Raw genomic sequence first — 22,735 nt, forward strand, 5'->3', positions numbered from 1 at the left:
ATTTTTGGCCTTCTTGATCCAACTCATAACCAATCACTGCGACGGCGAAATCAGTTGTTTGAGGCATAACACGCACATTTCTCTCGTAAATACGTGTACTTGAAATGGTATTTGATGGATAAGAATTTTTACATCAGAGATAAATGCATAATAGCAGTGAAAATTCCGAGTGGAGTGCAAACATTTTTTAGGAAGGTGGCTTGTTCTTTTAGGATATTTGAAAGAGAGATAAGTCGAATCAACAATATGACCTAAGTGTTTCGATAAAGTAATAATATTCCTGTAATCAGCTAAAATCTTGTTTGAATCCACTAATGAATATCATAATTCGCAAAAAATCCAGCGTTTCCTGGGACACAGGCAACCCGGACAAACATTTCCGCATCGATCGTTTTCCCGCATTCATCGTTTTTTTCATCCATCCCCCTGAAAAACGACAGATCGAGGTTCCACTGTATATGATGAGAAAACTGGGGTAATTCTCTGGAATCATTCAGTTTTTCACTTATGACCGTCGTGTTTTGGAACCAACAGCATATATTTATAGTTTGTTGACTGCCTTTCGGCGTGGCTAGTTAAGCCTTTTGTATCTCTTCGCTTTAGTGACCTTATCATTTATTAATCATCTTGTCCATGGTATACAATGTAATGCAGAAGAACTTGAGACTGCCAAAGTTTAAGATCAATCTGTAAAGCAAAAACTTGCTACATAAAAATTATCAATACATTTAGGGATGTAAGAGGATGAAAAATGTTTTAATTACCTTTTGTAGAATCACTGAAAATTCTTGAAGTTCTATGTCTGGCATAAATGCATTATGACCCATTGAATTTGCTAATACAATTAAATTACTAGTACTGCTGTGAATACATACATCTGTTTCAGCATATTCAATACAGCATCAAAAAGTTGGGCATGCCAATTGGAACTAAGAAAAAAATGAAATATATGCTACTAATATATCGGATACTATATGCACTAAGGGGTTCAACCTTCACAAAACCCTTACATCTCTGGTGTACCATATTTCCATTTGCTACTTTTCAGGTGGAGACAAAAGATTTCATGATGCTGGGTGGGATTCTTATTGCACAGGTTTCTGTTTCATTCGATTGGGGCATTTAAAGGCAATAATTGGAAAAAGGTATTGTTGGCTGGTTGTTATGTGTTTTTTTTGTTAAGTACTGAAATAATTGATGTTAAACGTAGTAAGAATTAATGTCTTATGGTTACTCTGTGTTGATGTTGGCCTTGGGATTACATTTAATGCTCTCTCTTGTTTATTTTTCACGTGCTGATACAAGTGTTGTGTGGGGTCATGAATAGTTTGTAATGAGCTGGCATTTGTCTTAGCCTAAAATTGGATTTTATTTTTCTATGCTCTTGCCCTAGAAATGCTCTCAACTGAATCATCATGCAGTTAAATGTTTAGATTAGGTGTAAAGAATCCCACTCTATGTAATTAATTGAATAAGTAGGCACGTCTTGTGATGGTGATAAGCTATGTATGTATTTGGAATCTCTTTTGACGGAGTTTAAACTTCCTTTGTTTAGTTATTGCGATCGCCCATATGATGCTTCTTGTTTGCTGAGATTTTCCAGTCATTAAGATTGCTTTGAAATGGGTGTACATTTATCTCCCTGGTATCAGATTTTATCATTAAATAAATACTTTGATGATAGATTCTATCTTTTTTAAGGAGTTTATTTTCATGGAAATGCATGTAATGTTTTGATTATTTTTAATATTTTGATGCCAAATGTTTTTAATAACTTTCTTGTAATCATATTTTTGTCTAATGAGGGTGGTTTTTTTGTAAATGAGTAATTGCAATTGAACTATCTACATAGTATTGGATTTGGAGGAAGTAAATTTCTATATATCAATTCATTAGCTTATTTTTATAAATAATGTGGTCATAGACTAGGATGTTAGTTAAAATCTCTTAGGCTTAGTTCGAAGTATGTTGTGTGGTCACCACGGCAAAAGATGTCAGACGGCAGCGTCAAAAGGGAAAGGGTGTGGTGGGCCCTTGAAAACCCTAGGGGCAATAGCTGATCCCATTCACCACCTCATCTCCGTGCTAACACTGACAATGTCACTTATGGCCACTTACTTTTCTCTATTTAGCCTCTTTATGAGTTATTAACTGTACTTACCTTTGCTTAGACAAGATAGCTGGCAATAATGCCTCTGACCTTTCTTGTACTGTGCTAGCTGTTAACAGACTTTTTTTGCCTCGGCCAACTGTAGGTCAATATCAACTAAAGTTTTTGGTTGCTAATTGACATCCTATTATCCTTGGTACTTTGCATCCTCTCCTCTCTGTGCTTAATTTGTGTGCATGTGCATATTGTATTCAAGTGCATACTGTAGAACCCCATTTATAACAAACCTACTTTATACAAAGAGAAAGCCGTTCTTAATATGTTCAATGGTGTCAGGCTCAACTTTGTGGAAGTTGAAGTTCACAAATGAAAAAACGACTTCGTTTTCTTCCACTAATTTATTTTGACGGTACGACATGTTTCGACCTTGAGCGGTCATTTACGAGTACCTGTAGCGGCCATTTACGAGTACTCGTAACGGTACGGTACTCCCATACGAGTGCTCGTAAATGACCGCTCAAAGTCGAAACATGTCGTACCGTCAAAATAAATTAGTGGAAGAAAACAAAGTCGTTTTTTCATTTGTGAAAGCCGTTCTTCATCAAAGAAGGCCTTTTTGCCATGTGAAGAAAATCTCGTTTTTAACCAAGGAATGCCAAAATGAGTCCCACTTATGATGAAGTTGATATATTTTATATTTTCAACCTCATCTAATATATTTATGTCTTCTCCATATTTGTTTGAAGAAGCTGACCGCTTAAACAATAGGTACCCAATTATTTTCACCCACAAACTCTTTTAAGTAGAAATCTATTATTTGCACCAGAACTCATCTTCTCAGACTAGGGGAACGGGTTCACTCCCATCCCTGCAAGTTCCATCCCTGTGATGCGCCAGACTAACCGCTCCCCCTCTTGCTAACCACCCTTCCCCAGCTTTGCTGTCGACCCTTCCTGTCGTCATTCTCTGGTGGTTTTTTTCTACATAGAGTGCTGCATTATCTGAGTGCGCAATCATATAGAAGGCCTTGTGATATTAATCTCTGAGGGGATGATAAAAGAAGAAGAAAGTTTAATTACAAAATTAGAAATTTTCATGGACATAGACAATAATACCAATGTTGTAAAAAAGTAGATTTCACTCATCACTTCATTTGATGGATAAAAATGATCAGAAGAAAATTGAAACATCTAGTGAGCGCTGGACTATTGGAGCTCATAAAAAAATGTGCTGTTTTAAACCAATGGATGTTGATGATCCTGTGTTTAAGTCCCCCCCATTCAATAAAACTGAGTGTCCAAAGTACCCCATCCCATTCCCAACCTCAGTTATTCCCTTACCTTCATGTCACTTTTCCTGAAATCCAAGGCAGTGTTTACTTTTCCATTCAGCCCACTTCTTTCCCCTCTTCGTGGATTATGTTCATTTAAGCTTCTTAGGTGAAGAATTTTTCAGATATTTTTTCCTTTGCAAGGTTATATAATAATAATTGCAGTATTACTGCTGTAAGCTTAGTTCATTGTTCAAGTAAATGTTCACAAGACCACATTTAACGAAGTAAACTTCCAGCCCCCACAGCTTTGTTATGTATGGGTTCCACTGTAGTTTTTTTTATAGGAATATAGTTTCCCTTGTGTGCATTTTATTGGACTGTGTCTCATTTCCCTTGCATGCTCTTGCCTTTGCTATCATGCCAATATTTCAGGTGGGAGTTAATTGCGTGATAAAATTTGTTATTTCAAATACTTTCCTAATTGGAAAGTGCTTGATGAAAGTTTGTCTCAGTTTTTTTCCTTAAATTTAAAGTCATTGTGTAACCAGACTGGTCATTTCACTCACATGATGGGCTTTTATGTTATGATGAATTAACAATATTATTTATTCCTGATCACTTTCAAGGTCACAAGTTTTGGTAGTACATGCTAGAGATTTTACTGCTGAACTTGCAGGACGATCCATATTAAGAAATGTTGTTAAACACTTGATTCAATATGGATAGTAATAGCGTTGTTCAAAATGTGATTGTTTTCCAGCTGGATCTTTATTTTTTTGTGCAGTTATAAGAGAGGTTCAATGAGATGTCCTTTTCTGGGGGAAAGAGGTAAAAATTACTTGTCTTCAGTTTAAGACAACCATTACGCGCAAGTTCTGAGTAAGATAATTTTATATCTCTGAGAATTTGTGGTATTCTGCCTTCAATTATATTGTGCTAGTTCAAAAGAGAATTATCTTATCCTTCTTAGAAAAAACTTAGCAAAACCTTACTTTCAGTCAACATACCTGTCATTTCATGCGGAAAATTGTCAAAAACTGGCATGCAAAGTATTGGTTATATCAAAACAAGGATATCTCAGCAAGTACATAATCGGATTAACATCCTAGCCATAAAGGAGATTTTTTTGAAAGAGGGAACCTGATCCTTGCATCTTTACTTGGGTACTGTTTGGAGAACACCTCATGGATCTTCCTGACCAATAGGAACTGAAGATGTTCCAATTGGTTTCTTTCATTCAGGCCTGTCCAACACTTCATCACACACCAAGTTGCCTACATCTGATTGTTTTAGTTTTTACCAATTTGTTGTGTATGTATTCCTTTTTAATCTCTTGGCTAAGTTTTTGTGTTTTTATTTGTTGTAATGTATTTCCTTAAGTGTACAGGTATCTAATCTTTGTAATTTTAAGATTTACTTCATGAAGTTATGTCCCTCGAAATAAAAAATCCATTCCTCACTTATAGGATTGTATTTAGTGATACTACTTTCAGTTAAATTTCACCTGCAGGCGCAATTGGTCTGAGAAAATTTTTACCTGCAAGTGGTGATAAGCATAGTGAAATATGTATGTACTTATTAGCTCTGAAGAAGGTTCATTAGGATAATGATTTTTTCAAATAGATAAATATCAGCAAATCAAACAATATTTAATGCTGGTATATTCTGAAGCCAACACTCAACCCATAATCTTTTTAATACACTATTGGTGGTATTTTTATTTAATTCAGTAGTGTCATGGTGCCGGAACACCGTTCTGCCACTGGTTAACAAAAGAAAATATGTAGTCAAATTACATTTTTATCAATTTTGTTGCGTTAAAATTTCTAATGTATGCATTTGTAACCAAAACAAAAGATTTAGTGATAAAATGTAAATAATAACTTGTAATAAAAAAACAGTTATATTTCACTTCTAAAAAAGCTAAGGAAAGTACGTTCTGGCGCTTGCCATGATGTCACTGTTGTTACTCTTAACACTTGGATCATATTTACCACCTTGGGGTGATATTAATCATTTTTACTAGCAAAAGGACATCTGGCACCATTCACGCTTTGTTTGCTCCTCTTTTCTTTAAGTTATGTTGCTTCTCTCTGCTTACAATTAGTGCCCCAAGAATTTGCCTGTGCCAGTGCAGCCAAATATTGACCCTACATGCTTGTGAAATGCATAAATGTGGGATTATACCCTAACTGTATTGTTTGCTGAATTAATAGAATTTTGTGGTTTATGTCATGATGCAATTCATTCAAAGGACATATACTTTCAATCTTCTCTCAGAAATTGGGTCACTTTAAAATGTGACGACCAGTCTTATATAAATATGATACTATTATTTGACAGAAACTATGAAATGAATTCCTATTTTTCGTTATTTCTCTACATATTTTGCTGATACATATTATCTTTATTTGACAGCTCATCGTGTTCACAAGGTATTGGTGCAGGAGAGTATCTCAGGGAATTAGTGGATTTCAGAAACTGTGTCAATTTAATGCAAGCCAGAAGCCCATATCTGGTAAGCTATTTATGAAAGTTATTCTCTCATTATTCATCATGTAATTTATTTATTGAGATGGGGAAGCTATTGGAACATTTGATCAAATAGTATTGAATCCATAGGCTAAAGATTTTATTCTTCTCCATTATAAGCAGAGAGGAAGGAATGTGAAAATTGTGTGGCGTAGCATCAAAATTCATTATTGCAACTTCATCATAGCACAGTAGTAGAGGTGGTCATGGTGCTTGCTGTTTTTTTCTTGCAAAGATGATTTTTTATCTTGTTGAAAGTTTTAACTCATTAGATATTGTTGTCCTTCGATCAATTTCACGTCCACTCTGTTTCTTTAAATGTTCAAGGTTAAAAAAATATAGAATGCTTATTAGAGATGTTTGGTTGGGGATTTTTCATTTCTATTATGATTATGTTAAAAAAATTAGAACGGTTTCAGTTAAATTATGGATAATTTACTTTTTTATCATGATTTTTTAATACAGACTTATAATTATTATTATTTTGTCGAGTAATTGTTATTATTAAAGTCATCATTGCATAATTTATAATTAGAAAAAGAGGAAAAATTACATTTTAAGCAAAGTAAAGGAATTATGTGTGCATTTTTTATGGCATGATAAAAAAGAACTAGGAAAATGCTGACACTGATAGAAACCTTAGATCAGAACATCATATGTATAAACACTCGGGAAGTAAATGAATTATAAATCAGAAGAACCAAAAGTGAAATGTGCCTTCAGTTCATTTTTATTGAATTTGTCAACTGTCTCTGCTGTGTGGTCATGTTCCATATGTACGTGAATGTAACAGTATAGAACACAATATGTACCAGTTTGTTCTTTTGCCTCAAGTTCCAGATCAGGAACTTACTAATACATATTTGTTCTAGATTGGGAACTGCACTTCCTCACCTGTTCCAGATCTGACTTGATTTATTTCAGATCTGATTTTTATTGGGAACTGATGTGAAATTCTTGATTGGGTAATATTGTAAAAATTAAAATAATTCATGCTTCAAAAATTTAGAAAACGCCTTAACCCCTTCCCTGATTCGGACGAGATATCTCGTCCTAAGAAGACGCGCAAAAACTGACGCGGCCGAGTTAACTCGTCCTATGTCAAGTTCGCTTCTTCTTTCGTGATCTGGACGAGATATCTCGTCCCCTTATTAGAAGTACGTAGTTTTGCCGCGAGAGTGCATACGTGTCTTCACAATGCATGATATCCTGCAAACTTCTACATTTTTTCGAGGCCCAAAAGAGAGGAAAAATCTATTATTTCTCGTATTGTTTATGTTTCTAAACCTAATGCATGTCAAGATATGATAAATGAGCATAGAAACATATTCAATGCGCTTTATAAATAACTGCGATGACTTTTCACAGAGTTTTTATCAATCGTTGGAGTAGCCGAAGTGAGTCGGCAGACAAGTACCGTCTTGCTATTCTGAAGGTCGCGCGTTCGAATCTTGCTATCGGAAAGGATGTTGTAATACCTTTATTCAGTGAATAAATTGATTTGAAACATTTTATAAACACTACCGAGCAAAACTATCATTACTTACTCTTTAGTGTAGTCGACGGGACCTCGTAAATAAATTACGTCCAAGCTGCTATTCCAAAGGTCGCGAGTTCGAAAGCCATTTCTGTAAACTACGTAACAGTAGTCGGGAACTTTCTGATAATGTTCATTTCCAGCAATATGGTGTCAAAATCTTCGCACCGAAAATCAACTTGCTCAGTGATGTTTTACTGTCTTTTTTCTTTATAATGACCAACTATATCTTTGTTTTTTAGTTTTCCGTTTATTATTTATCTACAAATACAACTGATTATTATTTCATTTCTGTAAGTTCGTCAATATTTGTGACCGTGCATAGATTTGAGATGGAACCTTCGGCTATTCAACAATTTCTCCCTTCCAGGGAAGGCATATTTTCTATCTCCCAACCCCCTTGTTTATCCATCCCTTCTCTTCATCCATTGTTTTCTCCCCTCCGCCTTTCCTTTTACGCACTGTCGCGGCCGCCCTTTCATCCTTTTCATCCTCCTCCCCTCCGATCTCCCTTTCATGCTACCACTGCACCCTCATCCGTTTTTCCCTACTGCCCTCCACTTTCCCTTTTTACAGCCGCATATGACCCAAAACACTCTTTCTCACCATTTTTCCCTTCCCAATGCCTCTGACCCTCATGTTTTGGTTTCTTTGCCTCTGTCCTTTTACCACTATCTGTTTTGGGTTACTTACACTCCCATTCCATAAAATTCTAGTGTCAGTTCCACGGAGTCTTATGGAGTGTTCACAGCTAACATTTATTTCCTCTGCGAATTACTGTACAAAGAGCTAGATTCGGCATAAAAACTTTTGTTCTCTGTGAGTCCAGCACTGGATACGTCTGGTCAACAATCATTTATACCGGGAAAGGCACTACTCTTGACAAAGACTTTGAAAGTAAGCCAATGTCCTCCCAAGTGGTATTGTCACTGATGAAACCACTATTTGAAAAAGGGTATTGCGTCACGACAGACAATTTTTATACCTCTCCACAACTAGCCGAGGAACTAGTTTCTCATTCTTGTGATACTTATGGAACTGTGCGCAGAACACGAAAGGGGATGCCAGAGGGGCTGAAGAAGAAAAAAATGAAGAAAGGAGATGTGGCAGCTTTCCGTAAAGGAAAAATTTTGGTTCTTCCCTGGAAGGACAAAAAGGAAGTAACGTTACTCTCTACAGTTCACAATAGGGAAATGAGAGAGGTGCAGAAAAGGGGGGCAGTGGTTATGAAACCAAAGGTAGTCATCGATTACAATGAGACAATGCGGGGTGTTGACAGGTTAGATAAGCATTTAGCTGACTATCCAATCCCAAGAAAAAGAGGGAAAAAATATTATTAAAAATTATTTTTTCATTTGATGGAAATTTGCTTATGGAATTCATATGTTTTATGTCGAAAAACAGGTGGTGATAAAACACATTTGCAATACAGGCTGGACCTAATAGATAAAATGATTGAACTGTACTTCCCAAGTGTTCCCTCCCCTAAGGCAGGTAGGCCACCTGCAAAAGCCCATCCCCTCCGAATTACCGAGAGGCATTTCCAAGACATAATCCCACCCACGGAAAATAAGTCAAACCCAACTCCGAAGTGTGCTGTGTGCTCCCGAAAGCGAGATGCGCGCGGAAAAATGGTGAGGAGGGAGAGTCGCTATTTTTGCCCTGACTGTAATGTGGGTGTTTCAAAGTGTACCACACAAAAATAGACTTTTAGTTTATATAATATTTTACCGTTTCAAAATTGGAGTTTATATTGATATTTTTCTAACTCCATCGTCCGTTTTTATAGTGAGTAATTTTTGTGACTATATTTATTGTGAAATATTTTACTTGATTTTTATGCAGGAATACATGAAATTCTTTAAAAAGTGATATAATAAGAGTAAATTTTAAAATAAATGATTTCGTAAAACACTTAAATGAATGTTTTTTATTTAATATCTACCTGTAAATAATTAAAAAACGTAATAAAATAATATGACATTTTTTGTGATATTTGTTGAGAAATATCCGTCAGTGAAGGGGTTAATGATATGCATACGCAAGCTTTTCTTTTAAAAAGAATTTCTTTTTAAATAATAGAAAAAAATCCTTTGACTTTATCTCTTGATGGCAAAACGAGGGATATCATGTATTAGTTTCTCATCAGTAATGGACGTGTGTGTGTGTGTTCTCTAGTATCCTGGCTACCAATGCTAGGCAGGCAATTGCATTTTTTTATTACACGTTTAGAATGTCCTGGCCTCTAAGCAACTCTGGTATTTAACATATGGTTTCATTGATAAAATTTCATTTTGAGTGTGATCAATTAGACAGTTTTAGCTCGTGTGGCTACGACTTCCATTGCTGTGGCTTCTATTTTTATTTTCCCGCTTTACATTTGTGTAGGAATTTAAGTATTATATCTTATTCATGACGTTTACAATCGTATAGAATTTTTTGCATGTCTAATCAGTGATCAAATTTTAGTGTGGTCATTGCTCTTATATCCCTGAAAACTATTGATTTTTTGCCTTTTTCTGATATCTATCTATTAGAAACTTGATGGTGAGGACCCAAACAACTTTAGACCTCCATTACTTCACATTGAGTCTAGGAAGGACCCAATAAATATTACAAAGGCAAGTTGTAGAGTACATAGTTAGATTTGTGCTACTGTTGTTTGTGAATGAATGCTATGTAGTTGTTGAAAAATGATGTACTTAGTGTTGTAATCCTCTGTTTAGTAGATTATGTAAGGACTAAGTCGAGTATTTTCTTATTTTTTTGCATTTTATGGAGTGCATTTGTGGAAAATTTAATGTGGGATTACTTTTATCTGCCATATTTAGGTTAAATGGATGTTGTCTGCATATGGATCTGTGGATGTTAAAAAATGTTCAACATACTGTGCTACCATTGCTGCTATGTCAGAAAACTGGTAGGTTTGCAAAGATTTTGATAGACGTATTTAGAGTGTAAATAAATAATATTTAGTACTGTAACTAGTTTTTGCATCAGTTTTGTAAACTGTTGTTCAAATTGGTAGTTGGAAAGTGATTATTCTTAGGGTCATTTATCATAGAATAATTAAGAAAATGAATGGCTAATTGTTATTGTAGTTTATTTATTTAAGTTTACGTGTTTGTTTGTAAATATTGCATTATATTACTTGTTGATATTTAAATACAGTAACTGCAGTATTTCTCTCAGTAGCCATTGTTGGTAATGTAAATGTGTATTTCAGTAGTTTGGCTTGCATTTAATGGCTAAGAATTTTATGCTGATGTAATTTACATTTTTAGTTGGTGGTTGTAGTTGATTGAATAGTTTGGTTCTTCCTTCTTCATTGAGAATAGTACATATTTAAAACTCACATTTTTATTGACCAGCAAGTATGAGAGACCTAGCACAGAAAGGCATAATCTGTGAAATAAGAAAAAAACTTCAGAAAGGTGTGACTGGTCAAAAACTTCTGCTACGAAATAGAAAGCATTACGTACACAGATTAAGTTGGCAGTCATTAGAGACTCAGCATCGTAACGGAATCTTGTCTGTGTTTCTAGATCTGTTAGAAACAATATATTAAGAGAGATATTGTGCCAAATGGATAGGTGTAGGAATTCTCTTTCCCCCCCAAAACAATGAAGGACTCAAATAAATACGTGGTGGGTCTCTGTGCACACACATCCTTTTCTTTTTTTTTTCATTTTTGTTAATGACTGGAGTCCTGGCATGCCTATTGAGGATACTTATGAGGTAGTATGTAGATTTAATACATATACGGTATCATCTTTTTTTTTGACCTTATCAAGTGTTTATTTTAATGCTCATTTAATAATATCATTTGTTTGTTGATTTCCAGCTATTGTACTATCCTGAAGGCTTTCAGTTATCGAGATGATTACTGTGTCACTAAAATGAAATCCTGTACTCAGTCGAAGATTTCCCTTATGCTGCATGCGTAAGTATCCTTGTTTCATATTCTAAACTTTAATTTTCATTCATTACTTTGTTGTAACACATCAAGCGTGGACCATATCAGTTTTCGCATCCTGCTTTCTTCTCTTTGTATATTCATGGAAAGTAGACTTTTGGCTATTTTGGGCTGTTATTTATACAAAAGTTTGTGGGCAATTGGGGTGAAAATTTAGTCCATGGTTTGCTCTTGTCCCCTTTGCAAAAATATTTGGCATTTTTTAAATTGTAGTAATGTGTCAAATCAGCAGTTATCGCAATTCTCTAAATAGCACCAAATTGGAGACGTAGCGGCTATAGACAATGATACTCTCTTTAGTTCATTCTTGGTCAAAAGATGTCTCTTTACTTAACACATTTTCTATATATGTGACCAAGTTCTATGCTAGAATGTACACTAAAATATCTTGTCTAAAATTGACTTAATAATTTAACAGTAGTACGTCATGAAGCAATCTTAACTGCATGACACATTTATCCTGAATAATCATCTGAATGTTTCTTTAGTGTAGTATGTTGTTAGCATTTGCTTTAGTGTGCATGATTGAGTTGTACGTTTCATCCAAGTGAAGTTGTAGCTGTAATTAATAGGGGATCGGTTTTATACCTTTTATAGGATAATTGCTGCCACAGCAACGGGGATCACCATACTAACTCTCCGCAACTTTAGGAGCCGTGCGGGCCTCAGTACTTAAATTAAATGGTAGGGCGTGTTGTTCATGAAAATCATGAAAGTTGGTGATACCTGTCCTGAGCAGTCAGTACATGGCCGTAGAGGAATAGGACTGCTACACATTGCTTTTTCACCACCTACATCTTCTAGTTGGGGGTGAAGGGAAAATAAACTGTTAGTGGTTTTGAATAAGGTTCTACTTCATTTTATCATCAACTTTTTTTATAGACCCTGACAATGTTCTCTGCATATGTTGCTAGAGAAATGGGTGAATGGATTACTTTTTTGTGCTTCCTGTGAGCAGTCCATTTCCTAGTCTTCATATATTTTTTTTGATATTTTTGATTGAAAAAAATGTTTTTGTGGCTATGATTGAATTTACTTTTTCTAAATTAGTGTGGTTGAGCCTTGAGTAGGCTCTGTAAGTTCCTTCATCTGTGGCATTTATGTTGAATTTTATGGCTGTGAAGTGATTTTGTTGATTTTAAAGGAAGTCACAAAATCATTTTTGTATATGTTTATTGGTTCAAGGTGAGTAGTTTTGGGTCATTCATTATGGCATAGTTTAATTTTGGACTCTGTAATGCCCATCACTGCTATGAGCATCACAGACAACATCTTGTTGTTGAACTTCCGGTATTGCTTTCTTGAGCATGGTTCACAAAATCAAAATTTATTCACATCTATGTGAAACGGCCAGTTGTTTCTCGTAATGGTGTCTGTGTATGAGTGCTCCTTTGCTCAAAATGTGGCACGCCTTCGTGTTATATATTTTTATATAGTTCTTCCTTAAGTATTACTTAGTGTGTACATCTTCATCCTCTCGTGATTTTCTCATCCATGTTGCACTTAACAGTCATTTAGAACATCTTGAGGGTAATGTATCATGTGCTTCCTCACTTTTGATGAGTATTGTCATTGAAATGCTAAACTTTGTGGTGGCTTTGCTCTTTTGAAACAAGCAGTAGGAGTTCTCATCTTCAAGAGTGGAGAATGTACTCCACTTGGGTGAATTACTGCATGTAGGGTGTTAGAGAAAACCATCCTGAGCTTTGATGGAGATTCATATTTCTCAATTCATAAATGTTAATGCTTACTGCTCAATTATCAAAATTTAATAATTACTATAGAATATCTCTTCAGCTATTTCAAAAATGTAATTTAGAATTCTAGGAGGTTTTCTATTTTTTAATAATTGCACTTCTGGAGGTGAATTTTGTTCACGTTTGCAGGAAAAAACAATCATGTTTTATTGAATGATAGATATCATTTGTTTCTGCTTTCAGTGAAAGTTAACTTATACCACGTTGGGTGTTGAGTTTCTTGAAAGAAAATTAGCTTTTTTAAAACAATTTTCTTTTCGCCTAATTTCATTCACATTTGATTATATTTTTCTTAAATTTCTGGATATGCAAGAATTGGTGCCACTTTATGGATGAGATAAGTCCATTGTATGTGGGTGTGTGTTTTTTGAAAGCTGATCAGATATGGGTACGTTTATGATTATGGTGCCTGATGCATTATACTTATGCTACATGGAACTTGATTTGATAAAAATTGCGTCCTTGTTGATGATGGCCTAAAAGTATCTACTATTGTCATTTTTGTGTTGAAATCCCCCATTGATTAGTTATTTTTCTAAAACCTGCATCTCCAATTCTCCAATATGGAGACATTACATATTTAACATGAAGTGAATGAGGAGGTGTAAGGTTTTTGACCCCTATTTTTTCATTTCTGATGTGCCAGTGACCTTTCTTTGAGAATAATTCTATGTATGTGAGAGTTTCATTCTAAGAGTTAAAAATCATTTTTTGTTGCTGTACGATTGTTTTTACGCAAGGATTATTTATCCTTCAGAGAAATCTTCTCTGTATGAGGCAACTCTGCCGTTTGAAGTCCTTTTAACCTGAAGTTCTAAAATTTGACGTTGATTATGTCCTTAATTTTTAATTATATCATTTTTATTTTCGATCATCCCCCTTTTAAATTATTGGGGCTGGAATTTTATGCTGTGTTATTGAGGGAAAAGATTTTTGTAATGCACTTTTGTGTCTAAGATATTTTATGAGATATATAACCTCTGCATATGTATATCTTTAAAAATATGAATGTTAATAAATATGATATTTCTTCATATGTACTGTTCATGGTTCCTGAACGCACGTCATCCATGCTATATTTTCTAGGTTGTGCCTTTGACCTTCTATTCCTGAATAGTGTAAAAATGCCTATTTCAAGTTAGGTACCTTGTGTTGTGCATTTCTTTTTCCCGTCCTCCATACATTCTTCTTGAATGACTTTTCTGTATTCTCATCCTTCTGGCTCAGGATCAAGTTTCTTACCTTTAAAGTGGTGCACTCCATTTAAGACTATGATAGCCATGTCTTTACACCTTTACCCATAGTATAGCCAGGTCAAATAGTAGTCAACCCAATCTATATCTATTTTCTTATTAATGCCCATTAGCTTAATCAGATCACTCAATCAATTGCTTTCTCCACATCATCTTTGTAAGCAAAAAAATCCTAGTTGTATTGTGGGTTCTTCTCTATCAGGGTCCTGATTGCAGCTCTTCTTTCAACGAATGACTTTGCTGCCCCATGTGATTATTGTAATGTAAAGCATAGTAGAATAAAAGAAAGCCGTGTACTTTCTATGCTAGAGCTTAGCATGTTTTGGAAGTGAAGCTAAAACTGCTTTCTCAATATCCTCGGGGCAAAATTGTCCTCAGTTGAGTTTAAAAAACCTTGTCTTAACCTTCCCAAAAATCTGCAGAAACTCTCTTGTAATTATAAGTTTCCTGGATATCAGACAATTACTTATACCACTTATTTTTGATCATAGCGCAACCCAGGTTTCAATGAATTATCATCATATTCAGGTGCAAATTATGATTAATTATGGGAGCAGTTAGAAATTTTAAAAATTATTGTAAGTCAGAGCAGTACTCTTATAAAGGAATATCTCTACCCATCTTTTTCCCCTATTCTGGCGTCCGTTTTAAAATTCATCAAGTAACTAGGTAACAATAATAAGATAAGCAAATCCTACTTTGTTTTTCCCGTTTCAACATCATGGATACCACCTTTCATCTGAATCCTAATGCCCAACCTACCTGGTCATAATGGTCCCATCAGGAGTGATTCCAGTTACTCTTGCCAGTTCCTTCTGTAGGGTTCATAGAAACTCACAAGCTATCATGAATTCCATCACAATAAATTTTTTACTGTAGGGATAGATTTATTACATTTATGTATCATAATTCATTGTATTTTATTTTTATGCAGCTGATACTTTCTTCGGGAATGTGAAATGAGAACTTTATTTGAACTTCATGACATTTTATGACATCTTTGGTAGCCAACCTTTCAGGGTACCAATGTAGACCTTTAGCTAAGTTGTAAGTATCTTCAGAATTATTGTCCATCACAAAAGAAAGAAAGTTTTTACATCTCCATTAATTTTTATTCACTTTCGTATAATACTCAAGGGTCAATAGCTGCTTGTAAAATTTTTCCTGTAGATAAATTGGGTGACTGCAGTAGTTGTTAGCTTATTTCACCAAGAATAATTGCAGTCATATGGGCATGTAAATGGTGGTGGTGCAAAGCTCTTTAGATTTTAAACTAAGTAACCTGATTAGTACTTGCATATTTCTTATTAGTCTTTATTTAGATGTTTATTAACAGGTAGTAGCAGAGTCAGAAAGGTAGTTTAAAAATATTTATTATTTCAATTAGAGACTCAGTTGCCTCATCACCATGTCAGGAAATAAAATTTCAGGGCAATTTCAATTGAAACAGTTTCTAAGGTGCACTGAAGGTCAGATTTTATACAGTTATGCTTGAGTTAGTTTTCATCATTGGTGTTTAGTTATTATGGAACTTTTTCAACAAGTTTTATTATATTAAAAGAGCTGGTTGCTGGGGTAAGACCAAGATCAGGACTTAAGTTTGCAACAGGTCATTACCGTACAATGAGGCTGGTTGTATAGGTTCTGTAATTGTCTCCTAGTTTAAGCTGAATTATAAATTGTCATTAGGCATATCTATTAATTAAATACAGAGGTATCAGTAGAATTTGCTGCATATTTAATGACTCAGGGGGTTGAAAGCTGCGTGATAAGCAGCTTCTTTTTTTTTAGCTCACTTCTTTTATCTGAAAGCTAGTGTACTGATGGTTGTGTGCAGCATCAAGATCTCAATTTAGCATTTTTAGCTTAACCTTGTGGAACCATTTATGTGAAACTTTACTTTTAATATGCATTACACATTGAGGCCATTGGCACTATCATAGTTATGACATGAAATGTCATTATCATGGTCTTCGGATAGCTTATGCACACTTTCTTAAATATTTATGATGTCAATGTTAATGGATATAAATCATTGATTTTTTGCGACGTTAAAAATGCATTTGAGGTAAATGACAATCATATATAATACTATAATTGACCAACTTAAAAATTGCTTCCTTGCTATTGGGTTACAAATTGTTCAGTGAAAAAGTCAAGTCGGTCCCGAGTCCAATTTGATATCTCTATTTTCTACACCTAAGATTTCTTCTGATTTTTGTGGTTACCTATAGGATCACTTTAGGACCACCAATTGTTCCCTTTGGGCATATACTACATGTTATCTCCTTTGACTTCAAATTGGTTTTAGTAGGTTTCTTCTCTTATGACATCAGAATCTCAGAGAAAATGGATTCTAGGATTGTTCATTGAATAAAAGAAATTACCTCTTCTTTTTGACATGAACTTAGTAAACTGACTTTTAAGCTGTGTTTGTAAAAACATCACGTGCTTACCTCTTCATTTTAAAGTATGTCCAATTTCCAATGGAATGTTGAAGAGCAAAAAAAAGTTAACAGGCTCACTGTAATTTCTGCACCACTATGAGTGAACCACCCATTTCCTCCCCCTTGTTCCACCCTTCAGTCCATAGAGAGCCGTCCTTGTGATCAAGATATGCCTTGTTTGGTTTGTGGCATTAATTTTGGTATGTGGGGATTACAGAAATAAAGGAAGCTAAAATTTAGGGGAAAAAGGTGCATTAATTATGTGAGGTGATTATGGCGATTTTTGGACCCTCCTTCCCCCCTCAGTGAGATATCGTGAGATTTGGCTCTACCCTCTCTCCCCTCCCTCTAATCTCACGTCAAATTGTTCGGAATGCGTATTTTCAGTGCAAATACGTTAACCAATGCTTCATTACGTTGAATTTAGGAAAAAAAAATATTTTTAAAAATTATCTTATTTAAGATAAGTTAAGATTAGTATTTAAGGTTACTAAGATCGTAGTCTAGAATTACATTTCTTGCGGAAAAAAATTATGTGATACTTGCCAGGACATCCCTTCTCCCCCACATGAGATTGGGTGAGAATCGGTATAAGCCGCGGGTCCCTGCTCTTGAATCGCAGAATTGTGACAAAATAATAAACGATGCCTTGATCGTGGATAGTAAAAACGTAAAAGGATTCAAAGAGAGATTTCTTTGGCAAAAGCGGGAGTTGCAATGGTATCCTAAACAAATGCAACCCTCTTTACTATAGTAACTCGAAGGCCGCTTGCGCAATAGTGAGGCGATGCGCACTCGCAGACCTCTGTACGCCGCCGACACCTAAAGCTACTCTACGACGCAGCGTAAAGTTGTCTATTTTAAATCTCTACTTTTTCAAAACGAGGATGCGAACGGGTGGCGTGGTGGTCAATTCAGCGTTTTACTACCATCCAGAAGGTCAGCTTCAAAACCTGGTTGAAGTGTAGTATTCGAGATCCTCCCAAAAGAAATCCTCGAAGTTCTGCGTGGCCCAGGGAAAGAAACTGGACCCCCTCCCTTAATGTGAGGTATTCACATGCCTGACGCTTAGTCTGGGGTGAACCTCATCTATCTTAACCAACCTCCGTGTTGAATCACTGAGGGAGTAATGATGGATATCTTTTTAGTTTTGCGGTCATTAGCTTTTGGAGCCCAATTTTCAGTCGTATTTGAACGTATGGCTTTGATTCGATTTATACCAGATTGTAGTGGCACCGACTCCATGGGGCCTGAGGGGGCCCGAGCCCCTCAAAAATTCGTTATGGGTGTGAGGAAAAAATGTGTCAGGCTTGTTGATTTTCCTCGGAGTGTGCAGATATCGAGATTCGTGTTATCAGGGTTCTAATGTTGATCATATGACTTTTCTAAAATGCTTAAAAAAATTAAAACCGACTACTTATAAAATTTCCCGGGATAAAATCCCCGGTTTGGGCCCCCACAATATTTTTTGTAAGTCGGCATCCCTGCCAGATTGGTTGTATTTCTGGTCCCTTTCCCAGTTCCGACCTGATTAAGAAAGAGCTAGGTCATCCGTAAAGGCGGTTAATTTATCACAAAAATTTAGATTAAAAGGTAATATGTGTTATGAATTGTATAGGGCCTTGCTCTGAGCCTTGGGGTACTTCTGAACAAATATTTTCAGAACTGATGTGACTGTTGCAGTACCTTTCATAGAGAGAGCGTGAGGCAGGTAACTTTCGAACCAATTTATGGAAATGTCACCAATTCCTGCCAGATGTAATTTCTCTAATAACACCTTGTGGTGTTTATTGTATCGAATGCTTTTTGTTAATATCTATAAACAAAGCGGTGGTGTTTTTGTTACAGTTAATGGACTGAAAAATCGGGGTGATAAAGTTTCTAGAGCGTCCACTGTCCCTTTACCGATCCTAAAACCATTTTGCCTGTCACTGAAATATTTCATTTTACCAAAAAAATTAACTAGTATCCTTTTTACAAGTTTTGCAAATGCGTCAGAAAATAATTGAGAAGAAAGAAATCGGTTGGTAATTGTGAAAATTATGTCGTCGTGGCTCATTACATTAGTCTGGATTCATAATTAATATCTTTGTGACCACTAACTTGAATGATGTTTCTTTTGAAAATAGAACTAATAATTCTATTTCATTAATTAACTCAGTGCTTAAACCTTATAGTTAACATGGATTGGGCTCACTTCGGATTAAGATACTGCTACGGGAATTTCATGTATTCAGGTAATTATGGCTAATTCCTTTACCTAAGCCACCTGCACATTTTACGAAAAGTTGCACAAAGAGTATTTCACTTTTCACTTGGTTCAAAAGCTGGACTTTTCTATCAGTAACCCCACAGTGTAGTACAGGTAGGGCCTACACCCTACCCGCTGAGCTATCGCTCCCTATGTAATAAGTCTTAGGATAATATATTAAATGAATACAACTTTTTTGCGTTTAGGGTGCGGAAGCACCCAATAAATTTACTTTAGATTAATTAGCCAAGTTTTCCTTACAGCTACATTATCGCTACATAATTCTTGATATGGATTTATCTGTTTATTTTATATCGAGAAATTAGGGTGATTCATTTTGTCACATCCCGTTAATAGTCAGCTTTGAGTTGTATAAATATGCCGTGCTTTAAAATCTTTTTAATCAAATTAATCCGCGGTTTAATATTTTATACGTTATTAGGTTGTCATAAAAATTCATGCAGAAACCTTTGCCGCTTTTTTTTCTGTTTTAATGTATTCAAATCGGATTGATGCGTTATTCATGAGAGAGATTTTACCAGATTATGTAGATAACCCAAAATGTCTCTGTGACTGTTTCAATTTTATTTTCCAATGTGGAAAGTGTATGATTTTTGAAAATTCTTTCTCCTGTTAAATTTATTTTTCCATATCCTCTATGGCAAATCGAATGTGATGGAAAAGGCACGAAAACTTAGTAAGATGCTGCCTTAATCGTTGTGTATCTGCGCTAAGTACTCATCTTTGAATCATAAATATGAAACTTTTGATGAGAATCACGATGAAATTAGAAAAATTCTGTATTTCCTTTAATCATTTAATTATTTACAGTCATGTTAGATTTATACTTCGTTAATTTTTAAATGGAAATGTTCATCGATATTGAGGTACGTATCCCCGTGCCTCCCCATTAAACCGCCGATGAATAGTGACATAGTTCTATATATTGACGCGTAAGTCAGTTTCTTAAATTTATCTTTCCTCCGAGAATTTTTCAGTGTCGAAGGTTCTTCGTAGTTCTTTCCCCTGCTTAGATCATTTCGTATTCTTGGCTCTTTTGGTTTGCGATGCTTTATATTTGGATAGCAGATGTTTAAGTGGGCTAATTAGTGCTTTGGCCTTTCAGTTGGCTGCCTAATTTTCAAAGTCAAAACCATAGGGCTAGGAAAAATAAAAGGATGTCGGCGGACGGACCCAGGAGGATTTCCATTACCTTTGGTTCACGAAGTTGAGAAGACTCTAATTTGGAGGTGGGCTCTCTAAACCATCCATTTTCACCGGTCCAACGTTCAAGTGAATCTTTCATGGTGCTAAATAAAGAAACTAGGCTTACCTGTTTGAAAATTTCCGACGGAAGGATTCCATGACCTTACTTTCTAGCCCTGACTACCCCACGTGATAAAAGAAGATGAGCAGTTGGAGTGGTCTCCATTATCTACAAGGTACGTGCACCTTTTTATCTTTTCCATGCTGCCACGAGTAAAATTTTCTTTCCTCCACAAAACTGTTAATTTCCAAGGTTTGCCTGCTACTCCGTGTATCCTATGGATTTTTTCATATTTTCTTTCTGTGAATTCGGAATCGAAATTCCCCCTTCGCTACGCTTCAAGCGTCGTTGCTCCTAATTAGGCCAGCGTGAATAAGTACCCTGCGAATGTAAAATAATGCAGTAAAAGTGAACAAGGCCAGTTTTTCACTGACCATGCAAGGTAAAGTAAGCCTGGGGAAGCGACCGACAGCCAAGGTCATGCGCTATGAGGAAAGGTGAAGAGAAACCCAGAATCGGCATTAGTCTACTCCTAACGAAAGGCTCCAAAGGGACCATAGCATAGCGTCCTATCTGACGGACGTGGTGGTGCACTTGTAGTGACCTCCACAAAGCGCTCACGCAGGGATCGGGCAGCCTCTGAAACATCTCTGCCACCGCCAGGATTTGAACCCGGACCTTCTGGGTGGGAAGCCATCACTCTATCCACCAACCATACCAATACGATTCCCTAGAATGTGAGCGAGTTCATCTGCCTCTAAAGCTGTGACTGGCGCGAAGTGATGGCAGGTAACCGAAATTAGTTCCTGGGCTCAGTTACAAATAATCTTAAAAATTGATGAACAGTGGGATTTCTTTTTAAATTTTGGTTATTATCTATTTTATTTGTTGTAATAAATTTTTGATGTACTTAATCAGTCAATATCCAAGCTATGCAGCGTAATATTTTCTTTAAAAAGCAGCGGAAACAGAAGAGTATTTAGCAAATTACAGGGATGCCGACTTACGAAAAATATTGGGGGGGGGGGGGGCAAACCGGGAATCTTGCCCCGGGAAATTTTATAAGTAGTGAGTTTTAAGTCTTTAAGCATTTTAGAAGAGTCATATGATCAACATTAGAATCCTGATAACTCGAATCTCGATATCTGGGCACTCCGGGGAAATCAACAAGCCTGACACATTTTTTTCCTCACACCCATAACGAATTTTTGTGGGGGCTCGGGCCCCCTCAGGCCCCATGAAGTCGGCGCCACTGGCAAATTCAGTGCAATAATTTATCATGCGAGGCAACAATTGGTAAAATATTAGAAAATAACGGGTGAATTGCAAAAATAATAGCCTTTTTGTCTATTATAGTTGCAGGAAAATTATCCCTAAACATTTTCATAACCACCGAGTGTCAGAGGCGTAGCCAAGGGGTAGGTCCGGACCCCGCCCCCCGTAATGTGAAAGCAAAGAGAATATTACACAATTACTTTGCTCCATAAAAGAAAACAAAATATTGAAAAATCAAGAATTTACAAATGATTTCTTAGACAAATGAAGTTTTTTTAATTACGAAAAGTGTTGAAATTAGTTTAAAACCCTTTACTTCTTACCCTGATTTTAAAAATTTTTTGGACCCTCTCCCCCTCCGTACGAAAATTCCTCGCTACCCCACTGCTGAGTGTCATTCCATCGAGTGTCTTTTGAATGATTTCCATCGAATTTTAGTACGCATTTAATTTATGCAAAAAAGTGTGCATTCAGTATTAAAAGCGTTCATTTGCTTCATCCCGATAAATTCTCTTACCATCAACATTGTTGCGATGGCGAAGTTTTGTAATTATGCTCTCGCATGTTACTTATTTTTCGTAGTACTACATACGATGAAAATAATTCGGAATAATTCGAGTATGGAATTCTCTATCTGTCACCCATCATTATAATTGGGCTCCTCGAGATGAATGGCCCACGGAATATTTTTTCCGTGTTAGATCCATGGACATATCCCATGCATGGTAAAAATAAGCGGTGGTTAAAATTACCTTCATGGCCGATAACGGTGTGCGAAAACGTCCGCGGTTAGTGTCGAGGCAATAATCATTCCATTGTATTGAGTTCAGTATTAAATTGTATCTCGGAGCGTAGGTGTTGAAAAAATTGAATTGAAATTTTTTCCCACGTTTTAAACCTTCATCACAGCTGATGTACAAACAAAATAAAGGGTTATAGAATTTTTTTCAATTATTTATGGTTTAATCAAAAAGTTATGAATCAAATTCAGTGGTAAATAAACAAAAAAGAAGAGACTAGAATTTTGACACAAAGTTTCCTGGATGTCAGACAATAA

General features: G+C 35.8%; 1 protein-coding gene across 4 annotated transcripts in view; it reads left to right on the top strand.

Moving 5' to 3' along the window:
- The window catches only part of LOC124158865 (pre-piRNA 3'-exonuclease trimmer-like), a 33,279-nt gene extending 19,058 nt beyond the window's left edge, over positions 1-14,221 (top strand). For 3 of the 4 annotated variants that reach the window (XM_046534256.1, XM_046534258.1, XM_046534257.1), the window contains 6 exons: positions 1,049-1,145; positions 5,802-5,901; positions 9,990-10,073; positions 10,284-10,372; positions 11,297-11,395; positions 12,026-14,221. In XM_046534256.1, the coding sequence (XP_046390212.1) occupies positions 1,049-1,145; positions 5,802-5,901; positions 9,990-10,073; positions 10,284-10,372; positions 11,297-11,395; positions 12,026-12,104 (548 nt within the window). In that variant the 3' untranslated portion in view covers positions 12,105-14,221. The remainder of the gene's footprint in view (positions 1-1,048; positions 1,146-5,801; positions 5,902-9,989; positions 10,074-10,283; positions 10,373-11,296; positions 11,396-12,025) is intronic. The other variant, XR_006864879.1, reaches the window with a different exon arrangement.
- Positions 14,222-22,735: the final 8,514 nt, after the last annotated feature.

The sequence above is a fragment of the Ischnura elegans genome, chromosome 5 (genome assembly GCF_921293095.1).
Source record: "Ischnura elegans chromosome 5, ioIscEleg1.1, whole genome shotgun sequence".
Taxonomy (NCBI): Eukaryota; Metazoa; Arthropoda; class Insecta; order Odonata; family Coenagrionidae; genus Ischnura; species Ischnura elegans.